Here is a 20,319-nt window from a genome sequence, read left to right as displayed (position 1 = left end):
GCACGTTGTTGCAACCACTGTGTCAACCCATCATGGGCCTTCCTCTTTTTCACTGTCCCTCTACTTTCCTAAGCAGGATGTGCTTCTCCAGGGACTCGGCTCTCATGACAACATGTCCAGTGTAGGTGAGACCACGTCTCACCATCTTCGCCTTTAAGGATCATTCTGGCTACACTTCCCCTAAGACAGATTTGTTTGTTCTTTTGACAGCTCATGGTAAATTTAAATGTTCTTTGCTAGGACCCGTGATTCCAATGTATCAGGTCTTCTTAATGAGTTGGGCATATTTTGACTAAGGTTCATGACATATCGGTTAACAACGTTTCTTTGCCAGTCACTGGCTGTTGGTGCAGACGGTCAGAATATTTGAGGATTCTCTGTCTATGGTGGAGGGCCAGATTGTTTTCTACCGCAGAGTAATACATTCATACAATCCAAAGTTATGTGCTTGGATGTTGCAACAATTTCAAATTGCTTTAATTCTTAAAATGCTTACTCATAATCTTTGTGGTTACTTTGTTGCAAATGGAAAACAAACAGTTCATAGACCACACTGGTTCACAGCCCACACTTGGAACACAGGACTGAGGAAGTCAGAAATTGTGTTTCTTCCCCAGCCAAAACTTCACCATAGGAAAAGGTTCCCTGGCATTTTAATGCTGCTCTTTATTTTTCTCATTTCCTGTTGCTGTTCTTCCCAAATCCAAAGTGTTTCTGTACTCTTCAGCTCTCTCTGGGTAACTCTTGGTTTTGAAGACTGGTTGAAGGCAGCAATGTTATTGCACATATATTGTGAGAAGAACACTTTGTCAGATGCTAGGCCTAAACATCCCTTCATCCCTTCCTTCAGGAAATGTGGAGTCCCAGAGTGGTACTAATGGTTAACACTACTCAGTTTCTGAGTGAGCGGCTAGAACACAGCAGTTCTCAACCTGTGGGTCACGACCCCTTTGGGGGTCAAACGACCCTTTCACAGGGGTCGCCCAATTCATAACAGTAACAAAATTACAGTTATGAAGTAGCAATGGAAATAATTTTATGGTTGGGTGGTGGGGGTCACCAAAACACAAGGAACTGTATTAAAAGGTTGTGGCATTAGGAAGGCTTAATTCTACTCGGAATGGTCTCAGAAACAGTCCTTAGTGATCTACTTTTAGAAAGTCAGTCATTAAAACTCCATATGTGTCACATAAGTCAGCCATTGAAAATCCCATTGAGCAAGATTCTACTCTGACTTGGGTGGGGTCACCATTAGTTTGGCTTGACTTGATGCTAACTGGCCGGGTTGGAAGATTAAGAATATGACACCATACAAGAGGATCTATGTACTCCCTTCTAGGTATCCCTGGCTATGTATATCTGTGTGACTGGATAATGAGTTTATCTCAATCCAGGGAGGCAGAGAATATTGGTCCCATTTTGTAGGGGACATAGTGCTTGCATTTAATCCCATGGTTCCCAATCTTCGTAATGCCGCGACTCTTAATACAGTTCCTCCTGTTGTGGTGACCCCCAATCATAAAGTTATTTTTGTTGCTACTTCATAACTGTAATTCTGCTGCTGTTATGAATCAGGCAACCCCTGTAAAAGGGTCATTTGACCCCCAAGGGGTCATGACCCACAGGTTGGGAAGCACTGTTTTAACCCAATTCTGCTGGCTTAAAAATTCACATTTTTTCCAATTTTGTGTTAGGACATCAGGTTGCTTATTCTATTCCCATGGGCTGCTCCCCGCCAAGGATGGTGTGTTTCTTTCAACTGCTCGCAATGATGCAGTTGCAGAAAAGGAGTAGGCTGTCCTCCAGCTTGAAATGAAATGTTCTCATTGAAAAGAGAAACGCTCTGTTCAGCACATTGAGTGGCTGTTTGAAGCTAGTTGGGTTTTCGCTACTGTAGAGTTAAGTGCCGATTTCACTGGGGGTGGGGGGAGGTATTTTGGGGGCTCTCACCCGACTGTCCCGCCTTGTCCACTGGACGGGAGCACTAGTTCTCCCACCCTCACACCCGAGGGCCTCTTAGGGTCCTTGGCTCCTTTCAAAGGTGATTGCAGATGACGTGGCACAGGTCACAGCCATTTGTTTGCAGGCCTGACTTCCATCCTGGAGTTTGTCTTTGACTTTGCTCAAATGGCCCAAATTTTCAACAAGCATGGCTTGACCACCTTCAGAAATCCAGCTCCCTACATTTCTGATATTTTTTTCCAGCCTTCTTTTATTTCCCTAATCATATTTCCAGCCAACCATTGGATTATTTATGACTTTTGCTAATTATTGTCTCTTCTCCTTATTAAAACAGAATCTTCATTCCCTGGAGGCTGGTTTTCACTCCCCTACGTTGTTCAACTACCACTCATTTGTCAGCTTATCACATGCAGTCACCTGTGTGTCAATTGATGCTAAAGCCATGCCACCAGAATTTCACTTATGGTCAGGGTCTTTCATGGTATGCGGTTTCCCTGGAGCTTCTAGACAAAGTAAGAAAGACACGGCAAACCACTGTTAACATCATTGGACAGCTAAAAAGCATACACAGCTGTGTACCATTGATATAATGTGTGAACGTGAGCAGCTCAGGTTGGATGGGAAGGGCTCCCTCTTCAAAATGTAGTCCACCTTAATGATAGGGGTGGAGGAGAGCTTTCAGCACCTTCGTTGGCTGATGTCTGGCATGAGTCAAATTAGAAATATGTGTTGCAAATTTACATTAGTAATTGGAATGCAGAATACATGAAGTACAAACTATAGGTTTAAGTAGAACTGCCCCTCTGGGTCTCCAAGGCTGTACATTTCTATGAGTTAGAAAGTCTCAGCTTCTTTCCATGGACCAAATAGTGGTTTTGAACTGTTCACGTTCCAGATAGGAGCCCAGCACATAGCCCACTGTGCCATTAGGGTTCCACGTGAAGTCTAGATCTCAGAGAGTTATAAACTATCAAAATGATATGGGAGGCTTGAAAATAGATATCCTAGGTATACCTGAAATAGACCAATCATTGTAATTTATACAATTATGTTGTTTATGATGCCAGCAATAACAAACTGGAGATGAATGATATCCCGTTTGTCCTTATAAACACCATTTCATGATCTGGCCTGAAGTATAATGTTGTCAGCAATAGGATAATATGTATGTATTTACAAAGAAGACTAGTTGGTCCAGCTATTATTCAAATTTATACAATAGCCACTAATGCCAAAAATGAATATTTTTACCAACTTCTGCGCTCTGGAATTGATCAAACATGCCATTGATGCATTCATAATTACTGGTGGTCAAAATGTCAATGGTGCCAGAAAGAGAGAGAGAGAGATATATCAGTAATTGGGTAATAAAGCCTTGTGATAGAACTAACACTGGAAAATGCATGATAGAATTTTGTAAGACCAATAGCTTATTCATTGCAAATGTCATTTTTCTTTTTTAAAATCATTTTATTGGGGCTCATAAAACTCTCATCACAATTCATATATACATCCATTGTGTCAAGCACATTTGTACATTTGTTGCTATCATCATTCTCAAAACATTTTCTTTCTACTTGAGCCCTTGGTATCAGCTCCTCATTCCCCCCCTCCCTCTCCCTCCCTCACGAATCTTTGATAATTTATAAATTATTATTAGTTTTCATGTTTTACACTGTCTGATACTCTCCCTTCACCCACTTTTCTGTTGCCCATCCTCTAGGGAGGGGGTTATATGTAGATCATGGTCATCAGTTCCCCCTTTCTCCCCCACCTTCCCCTTATCCTCTTGGTATCTCTGCTGTCATTATTAGTCCTGAGGGGATTATCTGTCCTGGATTCCCTGTGTTTCCAGTTCCTATCTGTACCAGTGTGCAGGCTCTGGTCTAGCCAGATTTGGAAGATAGAGTTGGGATCATGATAGCGAGGTGGAGGAAGCCTTAAAGAACTAGAAGAAAGTTGTATGTTTCATCATTGCTATACTGCACCCTGACCGGCTCGTGTCCTCCCTGCAGCCCTTCTGTAAGGGAATGTCCAGTTGCCTTCAAATGGGCTTTGGGTCTCCACTCCACACTCCCCCCCCCCCTTTACAACGATAAGTTATTTTGTTCTTTGGTGCCTGGTACCTGATCCCATCAATACGTCCTGATCGCACAGGCTGGTGTGCTTCTTCCATGTGGGCTTTGTTGCTTCTCAGCTAGATGGTCAATTGTTTATCTTGTAAATACAATTTTTCAACAACATAATTGGTGATTACACACATGGACCTCACTGGAAGAAATATGTAAGAGTGAAATTAGCCACATCTGTGGAAAGACACAATTGAGAAATAAATACTAGAACATTCTAAGGGTTGTCTTTGGAACCGGGGACCAATTGATTTAATGCCAGAATTAAGTTTCATAGACAATTAATTTCAAATTGAACCTTCAGAAAGTTAAAACAAGTCCCAAAGTTTTAATGCATGACCTTGAATGTATTTAACCTGAATTTTGAGACCACCTTAAAAATAAATTTGATACCCAGGTACTACTGACTGAAAAACAGATACATTGTGGGCTGCTATGAAGGATATCATACACGAGGTAAACAAAAGGCTATTACAATGACAAACATATAAGACATAAATGTATGTCAGAAGAGACTCATCAACTTGCTCTGGAGTGTACAGTAAACCAAACCAAGCTACTGCCCTCAAGTTGATTCTGATTCTTAGTGACCCTAGAGGACAGAGGAGAACTGCCCCTGTAGATTTCTAAAACTGCAACTCTTTATGGGAGTAGAGAGCAGGTATTTGTTGAAATCATTGAACAATATCATCCACATTACCTGCACGTCAGATTTTCCTGAAGAGATTTTTTCTTAAGTTGCTGTAATACATCAACTTAGAACTATCCGAAATTCAAGCTGGATCCAGAAGAGCCCCTGCGATGAGAGACAGCAGTGCTGATGTCGCTGGATCTTGATTGAAAACAGTGACTAACGGGGGCAAACTATTTATCTGTGTGTGCACCTAGCAAAGGCCTTCACCTGTGTGGCCCATGACAAGTTATGCATAACTTCAGGGAGACTGGTTGTTTCAGAAAGCATGTGCTCATTTAGAATCTATAGGCACCATGAGGCACAGCATGGGCATAGTTTAAAATCAGAAACGTGTGCATCAGGGATATAGTTATTGTGTAACATTTAGTCTATGTTGTGCACGTAATCTGTGAAGCTGGGTCATTGAAGAGCGAGCTTCGGGATTAGTAGAAGATTCATCAGCAACGTGCAATGTGCAATGACACCGCCATGCTTCCTGTGGGAAAAGGACTTGAGTCCCTTACTGAAGCAGGTGGAAGATGACAGCCTTCTGTATGAATTACTGTTGAACATAGGACTAAACACCCCCCCCACACACACAGGGACCACAAGCAATATCATGATAGATGGAAAAAATACCAAGCTTTTCTAGGATTTCATTTTATTTTCATTGGTTTCCCAAAGATGCAGGAAAGAAACAGTGGCGAAACCATAAGACCTGTTGCTTTTGCCACGTCTGCTGCAAAAGGCCTCGTCTATTCTAAATCAAATTTCTCTTCCATGTTGGGATCTCTTCCCTGATGGCGCATACAATATCGTGCTGCGGGAGGCACTGGGAAAGGCCGCCAGGAAGGTTAGCTGCAGTCTTTTGCCCTGCTCATTCACTCACACCCACCAAACACACACGAGTAGGGCAGTGTCTGTTGAAGGTATTCAGTGGCGTGTGTGTGCAACACAGTGCGAGAGCACCTTTCTGTGTCAGGGTCACTGGCCACAAGAGGTAAACTGTGAGTTGCCTGGCTTTGCATCCTCGAACATAATATTGAAATTTATTTTTCAGTAGAAGGCTTTCTGATGAACTCTCAATTAGAGTCCTGGTCACCCTGCTGGGTGAGCTTTGGGCTGCTAATGACAAAGTTGGTGGTTCAGAACCACCAGCTCTGGGAGAAAGGCTATCCTGAACCTGTAAAGAGTCACTGCTTCAGACAACCTTGGCAGGGTCTCAGTAGTCAGAATTGACTCAATAGCTGTAGGTTGGTTTTGTTGTTTGGTTTTTCTTTTCTTGTTACTGCATATCATAGGTTCCCAAACTTATTTGGCCTCCTGCTTCCTTTTCAGAGAAAACCCCAAAACTCAGTGCTCCCCCCACTCAGCAATTCCATTCCTCCCAACCCAGGAGATAACACTGCCGAGGAGAAACACTGGTTTATATGACTAGATGCCTTTAAACATTAGTAACCCACTCTTCTCTTTGGAAACAGGACTGAGGCCATTCTTTGGCTGTGGATTTTGCATTCCAATGGACCACACAAGCTTCTGAAACCTTGGCATCCAAGATTTTAGAGTATAAAATTTCATTGGAAAAAAAATAATGGGAAACAGAATTTCCCCAAATCAACTGTTTCCTTTAAAATTCTTTTGAAATATTGCTTTTTCTGTATTTTAGTAACAGTTTAAGGATTAAAAAACTCACGTATTGAAGTCAAGTTTTGCATTTCCTGAATTCATTGGATACATTTGCAATTGTTACTTTTAAACTTTTTAACATTTGATTTGCCTATTTGAATTTAGGGTTTAAGATGATACCATATTTAATCTCTAAATATTCATATAAAGTTTATTCCTTTATACATTTAACTTTTTCTTAAATTTATAGGAAAATGAAATATCCATATTCCTGTAAAAGATTAGCGTTTATCATGCTAATGTAGCCAGTTGCTTTAAAAATAACTGTAACTGCATTACAAACAAACATGGTAAACCCAAACCCTATCTGGATAGCGGGAACTTCTTTGCTCTAACCCAGCGGTTCTCCATCTTCCTCACACAGTGACCCATTTGAATTGTGGTGATCCCCGGAGAATAAGGTTATTTTCGTTGCTACTTCATCACTGTCATTTTGCTACTGTTGCGAATCGAGGGACGCCTGTGAAAGGGTCATTTGACCCCCAAAGGGTCACGGCCCACAGGTTGAGAACTGCTGCTCTAACACATTTGGGTTAATTCTGGGGTGAAAAAATAACCTAAAATTTATATAAAGAAAACTGCTAAGAGACATTGTTCCTTTATAAAGCTGTATGAAAATGACATGGGCAATTAGCATTCTTTGTAAAATTTGGTTGATATGTGAACTAGGAAGTAAAGTATATGCCTTGATGGTGGAACAGTTTTCTTGTTTAACAATATACATCAAGATTTGTTTCATTAAAAAATTTGCTTGAAATTAGTGATACTTTTATCTTTGTCCAGCAGTACGTACCACAAGCCATCCAATGCCTTCCCCATGACCTAACCTTTGTGAACCCTTGTTTTCCTCTGGAATATGGGAGGGTGGCTACAGGGGTCTATCAGCCTATTTGTTCCTGTCAGTCTTTGAACTAGTCAAGACCAGATTTTTTTTTTAAGGAAGGTGGTTCGTTTTACATCAAGAAGCCAATTAGAAATGATGTTCTCAGTGGTATACATTCTTTAGGACCCAATGCTTTTCACAGAGTAGTGACTTTACTATGGAGACACGTTTTTTTCCCTTAAATTTGTTTATAAATGACTGGGTTTTCAGGTTACAAGCGAAGTATTGGAATGACTGATAAATGGGGACATTTAGAATGATGGTGCTCTGCATACAGACATGCTGCTTGGAGGTGAAGCAATCGTGGCCTCGTGCTGGGCGTCGCAGGCCATTATTCCTTCGATGCAGCAGACATTCCTTACGTGTATTTAATGGTGGGTCCACAGATCTGAGGAGCTTGGAGCTTCCTGGTCCTGTCGGTCTCAGAAATGGGAGAGATCTTCAGGATTAGATAGCTCTCTTTTCTCTCCCCGCTCCCCCAGTCCATAGCATAAAGTCTGTCATTTAGGCTTTGGTAGACTGCTTACTAATAGTTACTTGATGCTCCCTGTCTCATGATATAACTCATTCCAATATGTATGTATATATATACATATATATATCCCACTGTCATATTACGCTCTCTGAGATTCTTCTCATATACTAATCTTCAGTTGAACTATTTCATCTATCTGGAGCAGCACATAAATGCACAGAACTTTCTTGAGTGTGGAGCCTCAAATGCTCATTTATTTAGCCACAGAAAATAGGAGGGGATGAGAATTTGAATTGTGTAGGTGATATAACTTAGATAAGCAATGGGCATTAATTCCTGGGTGAGAAAGAAATCCGACAATGAACCAGAAAGACTGGAGAAAAAATGTGCATTAAATGAAGATGTTGGGGAAGAATACAGAAAGTACCATGGACTGCCTGAGTGGCGAAAAAAGCCCTCTTGGCGAAAGTACAAGTAGAAAATGCTCTTTCGGAGCGAGTATTTCGAGACTCCCTCTCATGTACTTTGGACACATTGTTAGGAGAGACTGGTTCCTGGAAAGGACATTCTGCTTGGTAAGGTCGGCAGTCATGAAACAGGAAGACCTTTACAGAGCTGGATTGGCACAGTGGTGGCAGCAATGGGTGCGGTGGAACAAAGATTATGAGGATGGTCAAGACTAAGCGGCATTCCCTTCTGTTGTATGTAGGGTCACTCTGAATCAACCTGACTTGATGACAATAAACAACAGCAAGAAAGGCATGGGGGATGCTTATTATTAATGGTGGCTGAGGGTGATCTGCCTGAACCCACAAAGGGAGAGATCGAAAGGGACCGGCAATCCTGTCTCAGTCCTAGCTGACTTTGCTTTGTGTTACACTCTTTAATCTGGGGCAAAGGAGAAGGGGAAGAACCTGGGGACCGGAGGACTTTGGGGAGAGGTAACTTAAAGAGCCACCTCCGTTTTGCCGTATCTTAAGCGCCTGAACTTGGGTAAGTTTATATACTTATCCATGACTTGGTTTCTTCATTTGCAAACTGATTTGCTAACTATTTCATGAAATTAAGGAAAATTACCTCAGGATAGGTCAAAATATTGAACTGAGGATCCCATGAGTGAGTCATGTAAATGAGGTGTCGTCCACCTGGCCCTTTTGTCTGTATTGTAGGCCACTGAGTCCATTTTGGCTCATGAAAGCCCTGTAGGACAGAACAGAAATGCTTCATAGAGTTTCCTACGTAAAAAGAAAACAAGACAAACTCTGTATGAAGATGATGAAGACAACGGTGATGTATCATTTAATGGATACATTGTACCAAGTTGGCAAAGTGCTTAACCACTCTGCTGTCCCCGACCTTCATAGAATCCAGGTTTCTGATCTATTCCTTAGGTATTGTAGATGGAAGATCATTGCTCTTTAAAAAGATTTAATATGAATTTTCAGAGCTATATGGTAAAAATATAATGTCATCTACCCTGAGTAAAATGTATTGTATTAAAATTAAATTCCTGTGGATCAGGTTTTGTATTAGATCACTGAAGTACCCTGTAACTGCCTTCTCTTTCTAGTGTGCCTGCTTTTGTTTTCTCTTCCTCCACCAGGTCATCATGGTAGACCAATGTGTTCTAGTTATAAAATTCCAGTAGTGTTGATGTCAACAGTGCTACTTTAAAAACATAACATAGTTTCAGAAAGAGGAGAAAATGTAGTGCATGTTATTTTTTAACACTTTAATGGTCTTCAGCATGTGTGTAATAAGATTATTGAATTACAAAATTAACACATGTACAAGAAAGGTTCACAATAATTTTAAAATCATATTTGTGTAAAATAAAGATAAACTAAATGTCATATTCATGAAAAGAAATAATTTTCAAGTTACTAATTGTGTGAACCAAGACACGTACGTGAACATCTTCTCATGTTAGGTCAGTTTTATTCTTGATGTTAATAAAACCAAGTAAATGAAATGCAAACTGTTGGCTGCAGTGTAATGGTTGCATATTTTACATGCATAAAGCAGTCAGAGTAGATTTATGGTCTTATGATGACTAAAGTCTGCTAATGTTGTTTCTATATGTTTATGTGATCCATAACACCATGCTCAAAAGACCATGGAGACAAAATTACAGTTGGTATAAGTAAGTTTGTTAATTTCCTAGATGTATAAAATATTAACCCTGTGTGCCTGCTTGTGCACAATGTAGTGCATGACTTTTTTAGCCCATGATTCTCACCCGTAGCTTACTTTTTATGATGTGTGCAAAATGACAGCGTTTGCTTGGCCGAGTTCACATTGAGGACCCCTGTGTCCATTCCCATAAGGAGTCCTGCTGCACAGGACCTCGTTAACGTGTTGAAAACACAAGGTTACCTTGAGAACAATGGTGCACCAGACCTGAGCCATGGCGTTTTCATTTGCCCTGTATTCATGTGAAAGTTGAACAGCGAATAAGAAAGAGAGAAGAAGAACTGGTGTGTTTGAGTAATAGTGATGAGCAAGTATATAGAAAGTACTACGGACTGCCAAAAGAACCAACAAGACCGGCAGGGAGACCAGTCCCTGGAGAAGGACATTGCCATTGGTAAAGTGGAGGGCTGTGACAAAGAGGAAGGCCCTGTTGACAAGATGGACTGACACAGCGGCTGCAACAATGGGCTCAAACGTAAGCACAGTATTGTGAGGCTGGTGCAGGACCAGCCAGTGTTTCGTTTAGTCATGAGTCAGAATCAACTCAAGACACCTAACAACCACAATTACAGGGAGCATTGGTCAGGACCCAAAAGGTGTAGAGTTCAAATCCACCAGCCATTCCATGAGAGAACGTCTTCCCTGGGAGACTGCCTGCCTTTGGAAAGGTGCATGGTCTTGGAAACTCACTATCGGGTTGCTGTGAGCCAGAAGTGCCCAATGGCAGTGGGCTTTTTTCTTTGTCAAGTAAATGGGATCTTCAAAATGTTCATAGACAATGTCTATCATGAGAAACTATGTATGAATCTCAAAACCACTTATTAAATTGCTTGCACGTCTAGTTTGAGACCCTAAAGAAGGGTGGTCTGAAACGGCCCCCATCTAAGCAATAGAATTGTGGTTCCAGTTGTAGTAAGTAGCATCACATTTAAAATGAAACATAAACATGGATCTAAAAAAATAAAGCCATTGATGCATTACAAAATGTTCATGGAGATCACAGTCTAATGCGGATCAACCCCAGTATTAGGCCAATTGACCACTCTATAGATGTTATCTGAATTTATTCTGGGAAAGTATCTTTTACTTGTTCCATGACAGGATTTTCTTCCTTGGATTTTTGAATGTTGAAGAGGGTCTTTTCCATCTTATGCATTATGTGCGTTTTTGTCTTTAGACTATTATGATGGCATCCTTATCACTTTTGTTTCTTACTGTTTTCTGTTGGGTCTCCGAGCTGTGAAGCTCAGGAGGAGTGGATGCATAATGATAATAACTGATACAGGGGGTACGGGGAGGGAAAGGGGATTTCGGGAGTAAATACTGAAGGGAGTAGGGGGGAGGGAGCGCTAGAATGGACTGTGATTGCACAACACATTTTAAAGTCGATTTAACCATTGGGGGTGGGCTTGGGGGTGTTCTCTAAAATTGATGTGGTGATGATTTATAATTCTCCTTGATATGATCGAATGAGTGAACTATTGAATTGTATGCTATGTAAATTATGTGCCAGTAACACTGTTGGAAAACAAAGCAAAACATGTTCATGGAGACAAGGTCTTCAAAAATTCCTCAGTGTCCAAATGGGTCCCTCATTTTAAGAAGATACCAGACGATGCTGAAGATGAAGCCCACAGCAGCAGATGATCCACATCCATTGCAAGAATACAACCTTGATGCCCTAGCTGACATACTGTTAACTTCACAAACAACAGCCAACATGATACACATCTCAATTGGTTCATTTAGGACAGAACTTTTGATGGAAATTTTAAACAAGTTGGATCAAGATTCCCAAAGCATTTCTTAGAATTTTCCTAAGAGATGGATGCAACATGGCTTTAACCAGTGGGATCCTGAAGATAAACTCAATCCCTGCTATCACTACCAAGATGTGGAAGTGGTCCAATGAAACCAAAATTAGATTGGCAGTGGGCAAAAATCAAGCCATTTCTTTGGTTATTGTTGCTGAATGTCTGGAGGGTCAAAGAGCGTTGACATTTGCTTATTATGAGAGTGTTTTTAGAAAGTTAGCCAAGGCTTTAGTAGGAAAACACCAGAAAAGCTTCAGCAGAGAATCCATTGCTCATTCTTCTCCTCAAACAAGGGCAATTGTGTGGGAGTTTCACTGGGAGATCAGTAGGTATCTGTCTCTCTCTCACTCACTTACTTTCTTGGGGGGTAGGGTGATCTTAATTGTATAGGTTCAGGAAAACAGGATCAACCTTCTTCTCCTGGTCTTGAGTGAAGAATTTCCAGGGACCATTTGTTGAACATTCTGAACAGTGTCCAACAGAATAGTGACTGACAATACTGAAGCAGGAGCAGAGCCAAATCTCTAAACATCACTCAGTGCACAGTCCCTTTAGGCAAGCTGAGTCATCAGATGAGTGTGATGGCATGATGGCAATTCGGTAAAGGTTAGAACTCTTTGTTTAATTGTAGATGATTATCTCTTTTTCTTTTATTTGGGAGTAAACCCATATTTTATTCCATAATTCAATCACATCAAACAGCATTGTACGATTGCTACGGCATTCCATTTCCAGACATTTCTTTTCCTCCTGGATTCCTTTACACCATCTCCCTTTTATTCCCTCTGTCATCGCTCTATGTACCCCCACCCCCTCCCCCTAAACCATTATTCTGCTTGCTGTCCCTGTAGGTTCATCGATCCTGGGTTTCATATACCGAAAACATACCACAAACATTCAAGAGGGTGATCCTGTATTTTGGTTGTTGTTGGTTCATAGTAGGGTTTATCTCAGATACGGTATCTTTGATTTAGTTTTTTTTCCTAATCTTTAAACAGCCTTTCATGGGTACTCACTTTTCTTCTGTCAATAATGCACAAAAGCTGCGCCGACATGGTGAAATTTCCAGGATCCTCACTTCTTTAGGGATGGACGAAATGGCTAGCATCATCACATATGAAATGCAACTTGGACTTGGTACAGTTGATATTGTGCAAGAGTTCATAGTTTTTTTATTTTAATTTTTAAAATTCCATCTTTCCATGAATTATTAATATGTATTAATTTTTTAAAGATCATTTTATTGGGTGCTCTTACAGCTCTCATATCAATCCATACATCAGTTATATCAAGCATATTTTTACATATGTTTCATCATTATTTTCCATTTACATATGCTTTCTATTTACATATGTTTCATCATTATTTTCTATTTATTTTCTATTTGAGCCCTTGGTATCAGCTCCTATTTCACCCCTTCTCCCATCATGATAAATTAATATTATTTTTATATCTTACACCGACCTCCATGAACTTTTGACATTCCCTCATATATGATCCCATAATTTGTCAAATTTCTTTTAAAATCTGATTTAGTTCTGTAGCAGTTTTAAGTTTTAATACTTTTTGCATTGTCTTAGAAATCAGTATATTAATTTCAACTCCATGCCTCTTTGCTGAGCATCTTATGTCCCTCCTGTGTATGAGAACAGAATCCTATGTGACTTAACCCCATTTTCTTATCACTTGCCTGCTGCCTGATGTGCCACACATCCTCCCACTGCTGTTTCCTAAATTTCTGAGAATAACCTTTGCCTTTCTTCTCTTTGTGTCCCCACTTCTAGGCTTGGAGAGAGAGTTACTTTAACTTTTGCTGTAGTTATTGGGAGGTAGTTATTTACCTCTGTTTTAGGTGAAGAAATCTACTTTTATACTTTGAGCATGAGAAAAAAAAGACAACTTAATAGGTATCCACTTTTAAGCAATCATGTATTTTTTTAAAAAGCAAACTCTTTGGAATATATAGTTTTTTAATAAGCATGGTTAAAATCAATGGATTCACTCTATAGTCCTGTACTATGAAGAAATCATTTCTGTATAGATTTATAGAGAAATTATAATAGACAGTTTTATAAATTAATATTTTATATAACAATAGGGATATAGGTATATGTACATATATTATAGGTTAAGTATTAAGGTAGCAGATGGACATTGGGCCTCTACTCAAGTTCTCCCTCAATGCAAGAACACTCTGTTCTAATAAGTTGGGATTCTGTGATGTCCGCCCACCTGACACGATCACTGAAGACAAAATGGTTCCATAAACAAATGTGAAGAAAGCTGATGATGCCTGGCTATTACAAGATAAAGTGTCTTTTCATATCATTGTGAATGAGGGAGAGTGCGTTGTGGAGACCCAAAGCCCATCTGTAGGCAATTGGACATCCCCTTACAGAAGGACCATGGGGAAGAGACGAACCAGTCAGGGTGCAGTGTAGCAACAATGAAACATACAACTTTCCTCTAGTTCCAAAATGCTTCCCTCTCCCCACCCCACTATCATGATCCCAATTCTACCTTAAAAATCTGGCTAGACCAGAGGATGTACACTGGTACAGATAGGAACTGGAAACACAGGGAATCCAGGACAGATGGACCCCTCAGGACTAGTAGTGAGAGTGGCGATACTGGGAGGGTGGAGAGAGGGTGGATTGGAAAGGGGGAACTGATTACAAGGATCTACATATAACCTCTTCCTTGGGGGACGGACAACAGAAAAGTGGGTGAAGGGAGATGATGGACAGTGTAATATATGACAAAATAATAATTTATGAATTATCAAGGGTTCATGAGAGAGGGGAAGAGTAAGCAGGGAGGGGGTGAAATGAGGACTGATGCTAGGGACTTAAGTGGAGAGCAAATGTTTTGAGAATGGTGAGGGCAATGAATGTACAAATGTGCTTTATACAATTGATGTATGTATGGATTGTGATGAGTTGTATGTGCCCCTAAGAAAATGATTGGAAAAAAGATAGCGTCTGGGGTCTCAATGGCTTGAAATTAAACAAGCAAACATCTATCAGTGAAGCAACGAAGCCCACATGGAAGAAGCACAGCAACCTATGTGCTCACGAGGTATGGATGGAATCAGGTATCAGGCATCAGAAGACCAAGACCAGTCATTTGGATGTGAATGTGGGGGGGTCAGAATGGAGATCCAAAGCCCATGTGTAGACCATTGGACACCCCTCATAGAAGGGTCATAAGGAAGGGATGAGCCAGCCAGGGTGCTGTATAGCACGGACAAAACACATAACATTCCTCTAGTTCTTTTAAAAAATTATTATTATTAAATACTTTTATGAGGGACTCTTACATCTCTTATCACAATCCATACATTCATCCAGTGTGTCAAGCACATTTGTACATATGTTGCCATCATCATTTTCAAAGCATTTTCTTTCTACTTGAGTCCTTGGTATCACCTCCTCATTTCCCCTCCCTCTTGAACTCTTGATAAGTTATAGATTATTATTTTCATATCTTACACAATCCTCTGTCACCCCTCACCCACTCTTCTGTTTTTCATCCCCCCTGAGAGAGGGTTATATGTTGATCATTGTGATCAACCCTCCCCTCCAACCCCCCAACACACACACACACACACACACACACACACACACACACACACACACACACAGACACCTTCCCCTTGTCCTCCTGGTATCTCTATTCTCGTTGTTGACTCAGAGGGTCTTAGCTATCCTGGATTCCCGTGCATCTTCTGGTCTAATCTGGTTTGTAAGGTAGAATTGAAGCATGATAGTGGGCGGAAGGCAGCATTAAAGAACAGAGGAAAGTTGTGTGTTTCATCGGTGCTATACTGCACCCTGACTAGCTCATTTCTTCCTTGTGACCCTTCTGTGAGGGGATGTCTGATTGTCTACAGATGGGCTTTGGGTCTCCACTCTTCATCCCACCCCCGTCCTGTTCACATTGTTGTGATTTTGTTCTGGGTCTTAGATGCCTGATACCTGATCCCATTGACACCACATGATCACACAGGCTGGTGTGCTTCCTCCACGTGGGCTTTGTTGCTTCTCAGCTAGATGGCTGTTCGTTCATCTTCAAGCCTTTAAGACCCCAGACACTATATCTTTTGTTAGCCAGGTGCCATCAGCTATCTTCAACACACTTGATTATGCACCCATTTTGTCTTCAGTGATTATGTTGGAGAGGTGAGCATCACAGAATCTTGGATTATTTGAACAAAGTATTCTTGCATTGAGGGAGTACTTGAGTCAAGGCCCAATGGCCATCTGCTACCTTAATTTAAAAAATATAGATATAAGAACGTATATCTATTTCCCTCATTATATAGAAATATATTTACATATGTACATGCCTGTATTTAGACCTCTATTAAAGTCCTTTGCCTCCTAGTTCTTTCATCTATTTCCTTTTACTTTCCTCTTGTCCCACCATGATGTTCAGCCTTCATTCGGGTTTAGTAATTTCTTGCTGTTACACTGCCCTTGATTAAGCCCCACTAGACATCCTATGCCCTTCTCTCCCTTGATTTGAGTTCACTGCTCGTTCTCTTGTCCCTGGGTTGGTTGTCACCCTACCCCTTCCTTTCTCCCATCTCCCCTTTTCCCCTATGCTCTTGGAACTGTCAGCCCCATTATTTTTCTCTGAATTATTTATCTTGCCTATCTTATCTAGATAGACATGCAGAGACATTAATAAGCGTAAAAACCAGGCAAAGCCAAATAAGACATCAAAGGATGACAAAAATCAACAAAACAGTATCAATATCAACAAAAAAACAAAGCCAAAATAATGACAAAAAGAAATCCAATGACAAAAAAAGGAAAAACCTATAAATCAGTGGTTCTCAACCTTAAGGCTGTGACCCTATAATACAGTTCCTCATGTGGTGGTAACACCCCAAACATAAAAGTATTTTCCTTGCTACTTCATAATTGTATTTTGCTACTTTTATGAATCGGGCGAGCCCTGTGAAAGGGTCATTCAACTCCCAAAGGGGTCGGGACCCACAGGATGACAACCAGTGCTATAAATAGTCCCAGGTCTGTTTTTTGACCTTTAGGAGTGTTTTCCAGTTGAGTCTGAAGGGGTGCCACACTCTGTTTCCAAAGTCTGTTTTTGCTATTCCCTGGAGATGTCATCGTTTTGCTCCCCTTGCTGCTCTTTTGCATGTCCTTGGTGTTTCACCCTGATGTGATGGGGTTAGACTGGGAACAATTCCCACACTGTGTCTCCATGTTGTCCCCCGTAGCGCTATGGTTGAGTGAGGGACATCGTGTCTCGTGGTGGGGCTGACCCTATGGTCCTCTCTGTGCAGTGTCTGCCGTGAGCAGGAATATCATCCTCCGGGCTCGGTGGGCCAGGATGTGTTCCCCTCACTGTCCATCTTCTTCCTTTGATCTGTGTGCTCTAATCAGATGTGTCCCTCTCCCCAAGCTGTAGCTTCAGTGCTGTCCTCTGCAGTGCGTTCTTGGGGCTGGTCCCACAGACCTCTCTATTAGTTCCCTGGTACATGCCGGTATGTTGTATTCATGTCTTGGTACACCCTGGGATGAGCCTTTTCTCTCTCTCTCTGTCTCTCTCTGTCTCTCTCTCTCTCTCTCTGTCTCTCTCTCTGTCTCTCTCTCTCTCTCTCTCTCTCTCTTTCTCTCTCAATCTCCCCTCTTAATTTCTGGCCTGGCAGCAGGAGCTCCTGGCAGGAAAATCGATCTGACACCATCTTCCCTGGGTCTCTCCCTGTAGCTCTTTAATGCTTCCCCTGTTTCACTATCATGACCCCAGTTCTATCTGGCTCGACCAGAGCATGTACACTGGTACAGATAAGCGCTCTCAGCACACAGAATCCAGGATAGATAAACCCGTCAGGACCAATCATCAGAGTAACGATACCATGAGGGAAGGTGGGGGGAAAGGGGGAGAAGGGGGGAACTGATTGCAAGGATTGACTTATAACACCCCACCAAAGGAGCTGAACAAAAGAAATGTGGGTAAAGGATGGTGTTACATATGAAAGTAAAAATAATTTATACATTATTAAGGGTTCATGAGGGTGGGAGGGTGAGGGAGGGAGGGGATAAAAGAGGAGCTGACACCAAGGGCTCAAGTAGAAAGAAAATGTTTTGAAAATGATGATGGCCACACATGCACAAATGTCCTTGTAACAATTGATGTACGGATTGTTGAAAGAGCTGTAAGAACCCTCAGTAAAATGATTTATTAAAATTTTGAAAAGTAATATTTAAAATGTCCATCAGAAGTCCTAGATGTTTTGGAGAAATACGTTCGTTGCGGCATTTGCTGCGGGTCCGAATGAGAGTATTCTGCGCTCTTCTTTCCTGGCCAGGTTCACACTGCTCACGGCTGTGCAGTTTTTTATGGGTGAATCTGGCATTTAAAGATTTCATAACACATTATTAGTGTTCCAACTCTAAGCCTAGTGTGTGAAGCAAAGGAATCTCTTCATTTTCCTTGGAATTGCTCTTGAACACTGTATAGAAAAGTTTATTTCGAAACACCCAAAGCCCTCCTAAGTAAAATTCCTGCAGATTCTTCAAGCACGTTGCTTCATCCAGTCGGATCACATGAAAGCTATGTACTGTGGCTACATTTCAGCAGCCCTCTGAAGAGCTGCCCTAGTGGAATTATTATTTAGGGGTATGCTTTCCCTTTTATCAGAGGTCAATGGAAGAAAAGACTATGACAGCCATTTCTAGTAGCTTTCATAAAATGGCAGTAGAACCCTGATTTATGTTAGTTCTTACCCTGTATAAAGATTCATCTGATCAAGTCTTAGATTTTTGCCTGAGAAAATTGGCCGTCTCTCCTCATGAACTGGTAGGTACTTTTATTGGATATGGAGTGTTTTTTAACTCAAAGGTTTCCCATTGTGAGTGGCTTTCTAAGAAGCACAGAACCAAATTGATTATATCTCAGGTTTTCTAATAAAATCCTTACTAATAATGTTCGTCTTCATTTAATTCATTGGTTTCTGGTCTAGTTCAGTTGTTGCAATGGTTCCCTTTCAAACCTTTTCTGGAAAGAGACAGTATATAAACAATTAAATGAAATAGATGATTTAATTCCAAGTTTTTGTATCACATTATCTATCCACACACAAAAATTAGGAGATGATTCTTTGTCTTGAACCCTATTGCGTTAAGTATTTTTTAAAATGCATTTTAGAAATCCTCTGCATTACTATTGCAATTTAGTGAGTCTTCTGAATAACTCTGGACACAATTTAGAGTTGTTGCCAGGCTATTAGAAGTGCTGTCGTTCGGGCTGCCTTTGCAAACCTGAGAGCTGTGGGTGTACGTACGAGCATGGGAGACTTAAGGAAGGTGGAGAGCTCAGCGGTCCTTCCACTCCATTCAGGGATTCCAAAGTGAGAGCCATTGCACTCCCAGATCTCTGCCGCCCTCCCCCGTCCCCTCCCAGTCCCCCACCAGCTTTGTGCTGTTGGCTTGAACTTCTATCCTTAGTTTCAGAAAGTCCCCATAAGAGGTTTCTTTTGCCGAAAATCCTTACATTGCTGAAGTTGGGGGTTATGAGAACCCCCTTGAATATGCTTTTCAAATTGATGGGGCAATTAATTTTTACAATGCAGTTTATCTTCCAGAATAACTGATGAAATATGTATATTTTTGGATTTACTGATTTATGTTGAGCAGGACAACGAGGGCCAAATACTTATCCTAATAAACATATAGCATGTGTTTGGGGTGCTTGGAAATGAGATTATTACTCAAACATTTTTAATGAATCCATTTATTTTTTTCCCATTAAAATATGTTACCTTTTTTTTTTTAAATGGGTCATCAAATATGTTGCTTGTTCTACCACAGGATTCTGGTTACTGGGTGAAGATTCATCACTTAGAATACACAGATGGCGGGATCCTGGATCCAGATGATGTCTTGGCAGATGTTGTTGAAGACAAAGATAAGGTAGATGATTCTAAAACTGTTCCTCATTGTTTTCCTCTGTAGAGCGTATGTTTTCAAGAGATTGAAATCCTTAACAAATTTATGTGTCAGTTACTGTTAAAAGATACCATATGTTGAGGTTTTACCTGGACAGCCCATAAATCAAAGTTCTTCATCAGATGTTGGGAAAAACTTTGTCAAGATTTGGGAATCTGTTCATGGTGGCCTAATTAGCAGACACTTCATTCCCAAGAGTTCCTGATGCGTCTCAATAAATTAGCATCATTTGCTGAGGCTGGTGGAGTTCCCCCCATAGTTGCTGGCTGTTCGAAATCCGCCTAATGTCTGAGGTTTGGGTATGTTTCAAAGTAGAGGATACACTGGGAAGGAAAGTACTGGGAACTAGGTTGAAGACTTTTTAACTTAAAGTAGCTGGGGAGGATCAGTCCTGAGTGATTGTCTGGTTTTTATTGCTCAAGTAAAAAGCACAAAGCTGAGATTTCTAAATCTGATTCATTTTGGTGGGCTAGGGCAGGGAGTAAACTTCACGAAACCTGAAAGTTCAAGGTAACTTGCCTATAGGTC

General features: G+C 40.9%; 1 protein-coding gene across 1 annotated transcript in view; it reads left to right on the top strand.

The window, feature by feature from the left end:
- Positions 1-20,319, top strand: part of PARD3B (par-3 family cell polarity regulator beta) — a 1,162,664-nt gene that overhangs the window by 128,633 nt on the left and 1,013,712 nt on the right. The window contains exon 2 of the mRNA XM_075530369.1: positions 19,654-19,755. Within this exon, the coding sequence (XP_075386484.1) occupies positions 19,654-19,755 (102 nt within the window). The remainder of the gene's footprint in view (positions 1-19,653; positions 19,756-20,319) is intronic.

This window comes from Tenrec ecaudatus, chromosome 13 (genome assembly GCF_050624435.1).
Source record: "Tenrec ecaudatus isolate mTenEca1 chromosome 13, mTenEca1.hap1, whole genome shotgun sequence".
NCBI classification, from domain to species: Eukaryota; Metazoa; Chordata; class Mammalia; order Afrosoricida; family Tenrecidae; genus Tenrec; species Tenrec ecaudatus.
The sequence above is the reverse complement of the archived record's forward strand: the minus strand, read 5'-3'. Positions and strand labels throughout refer to the sequence as shown.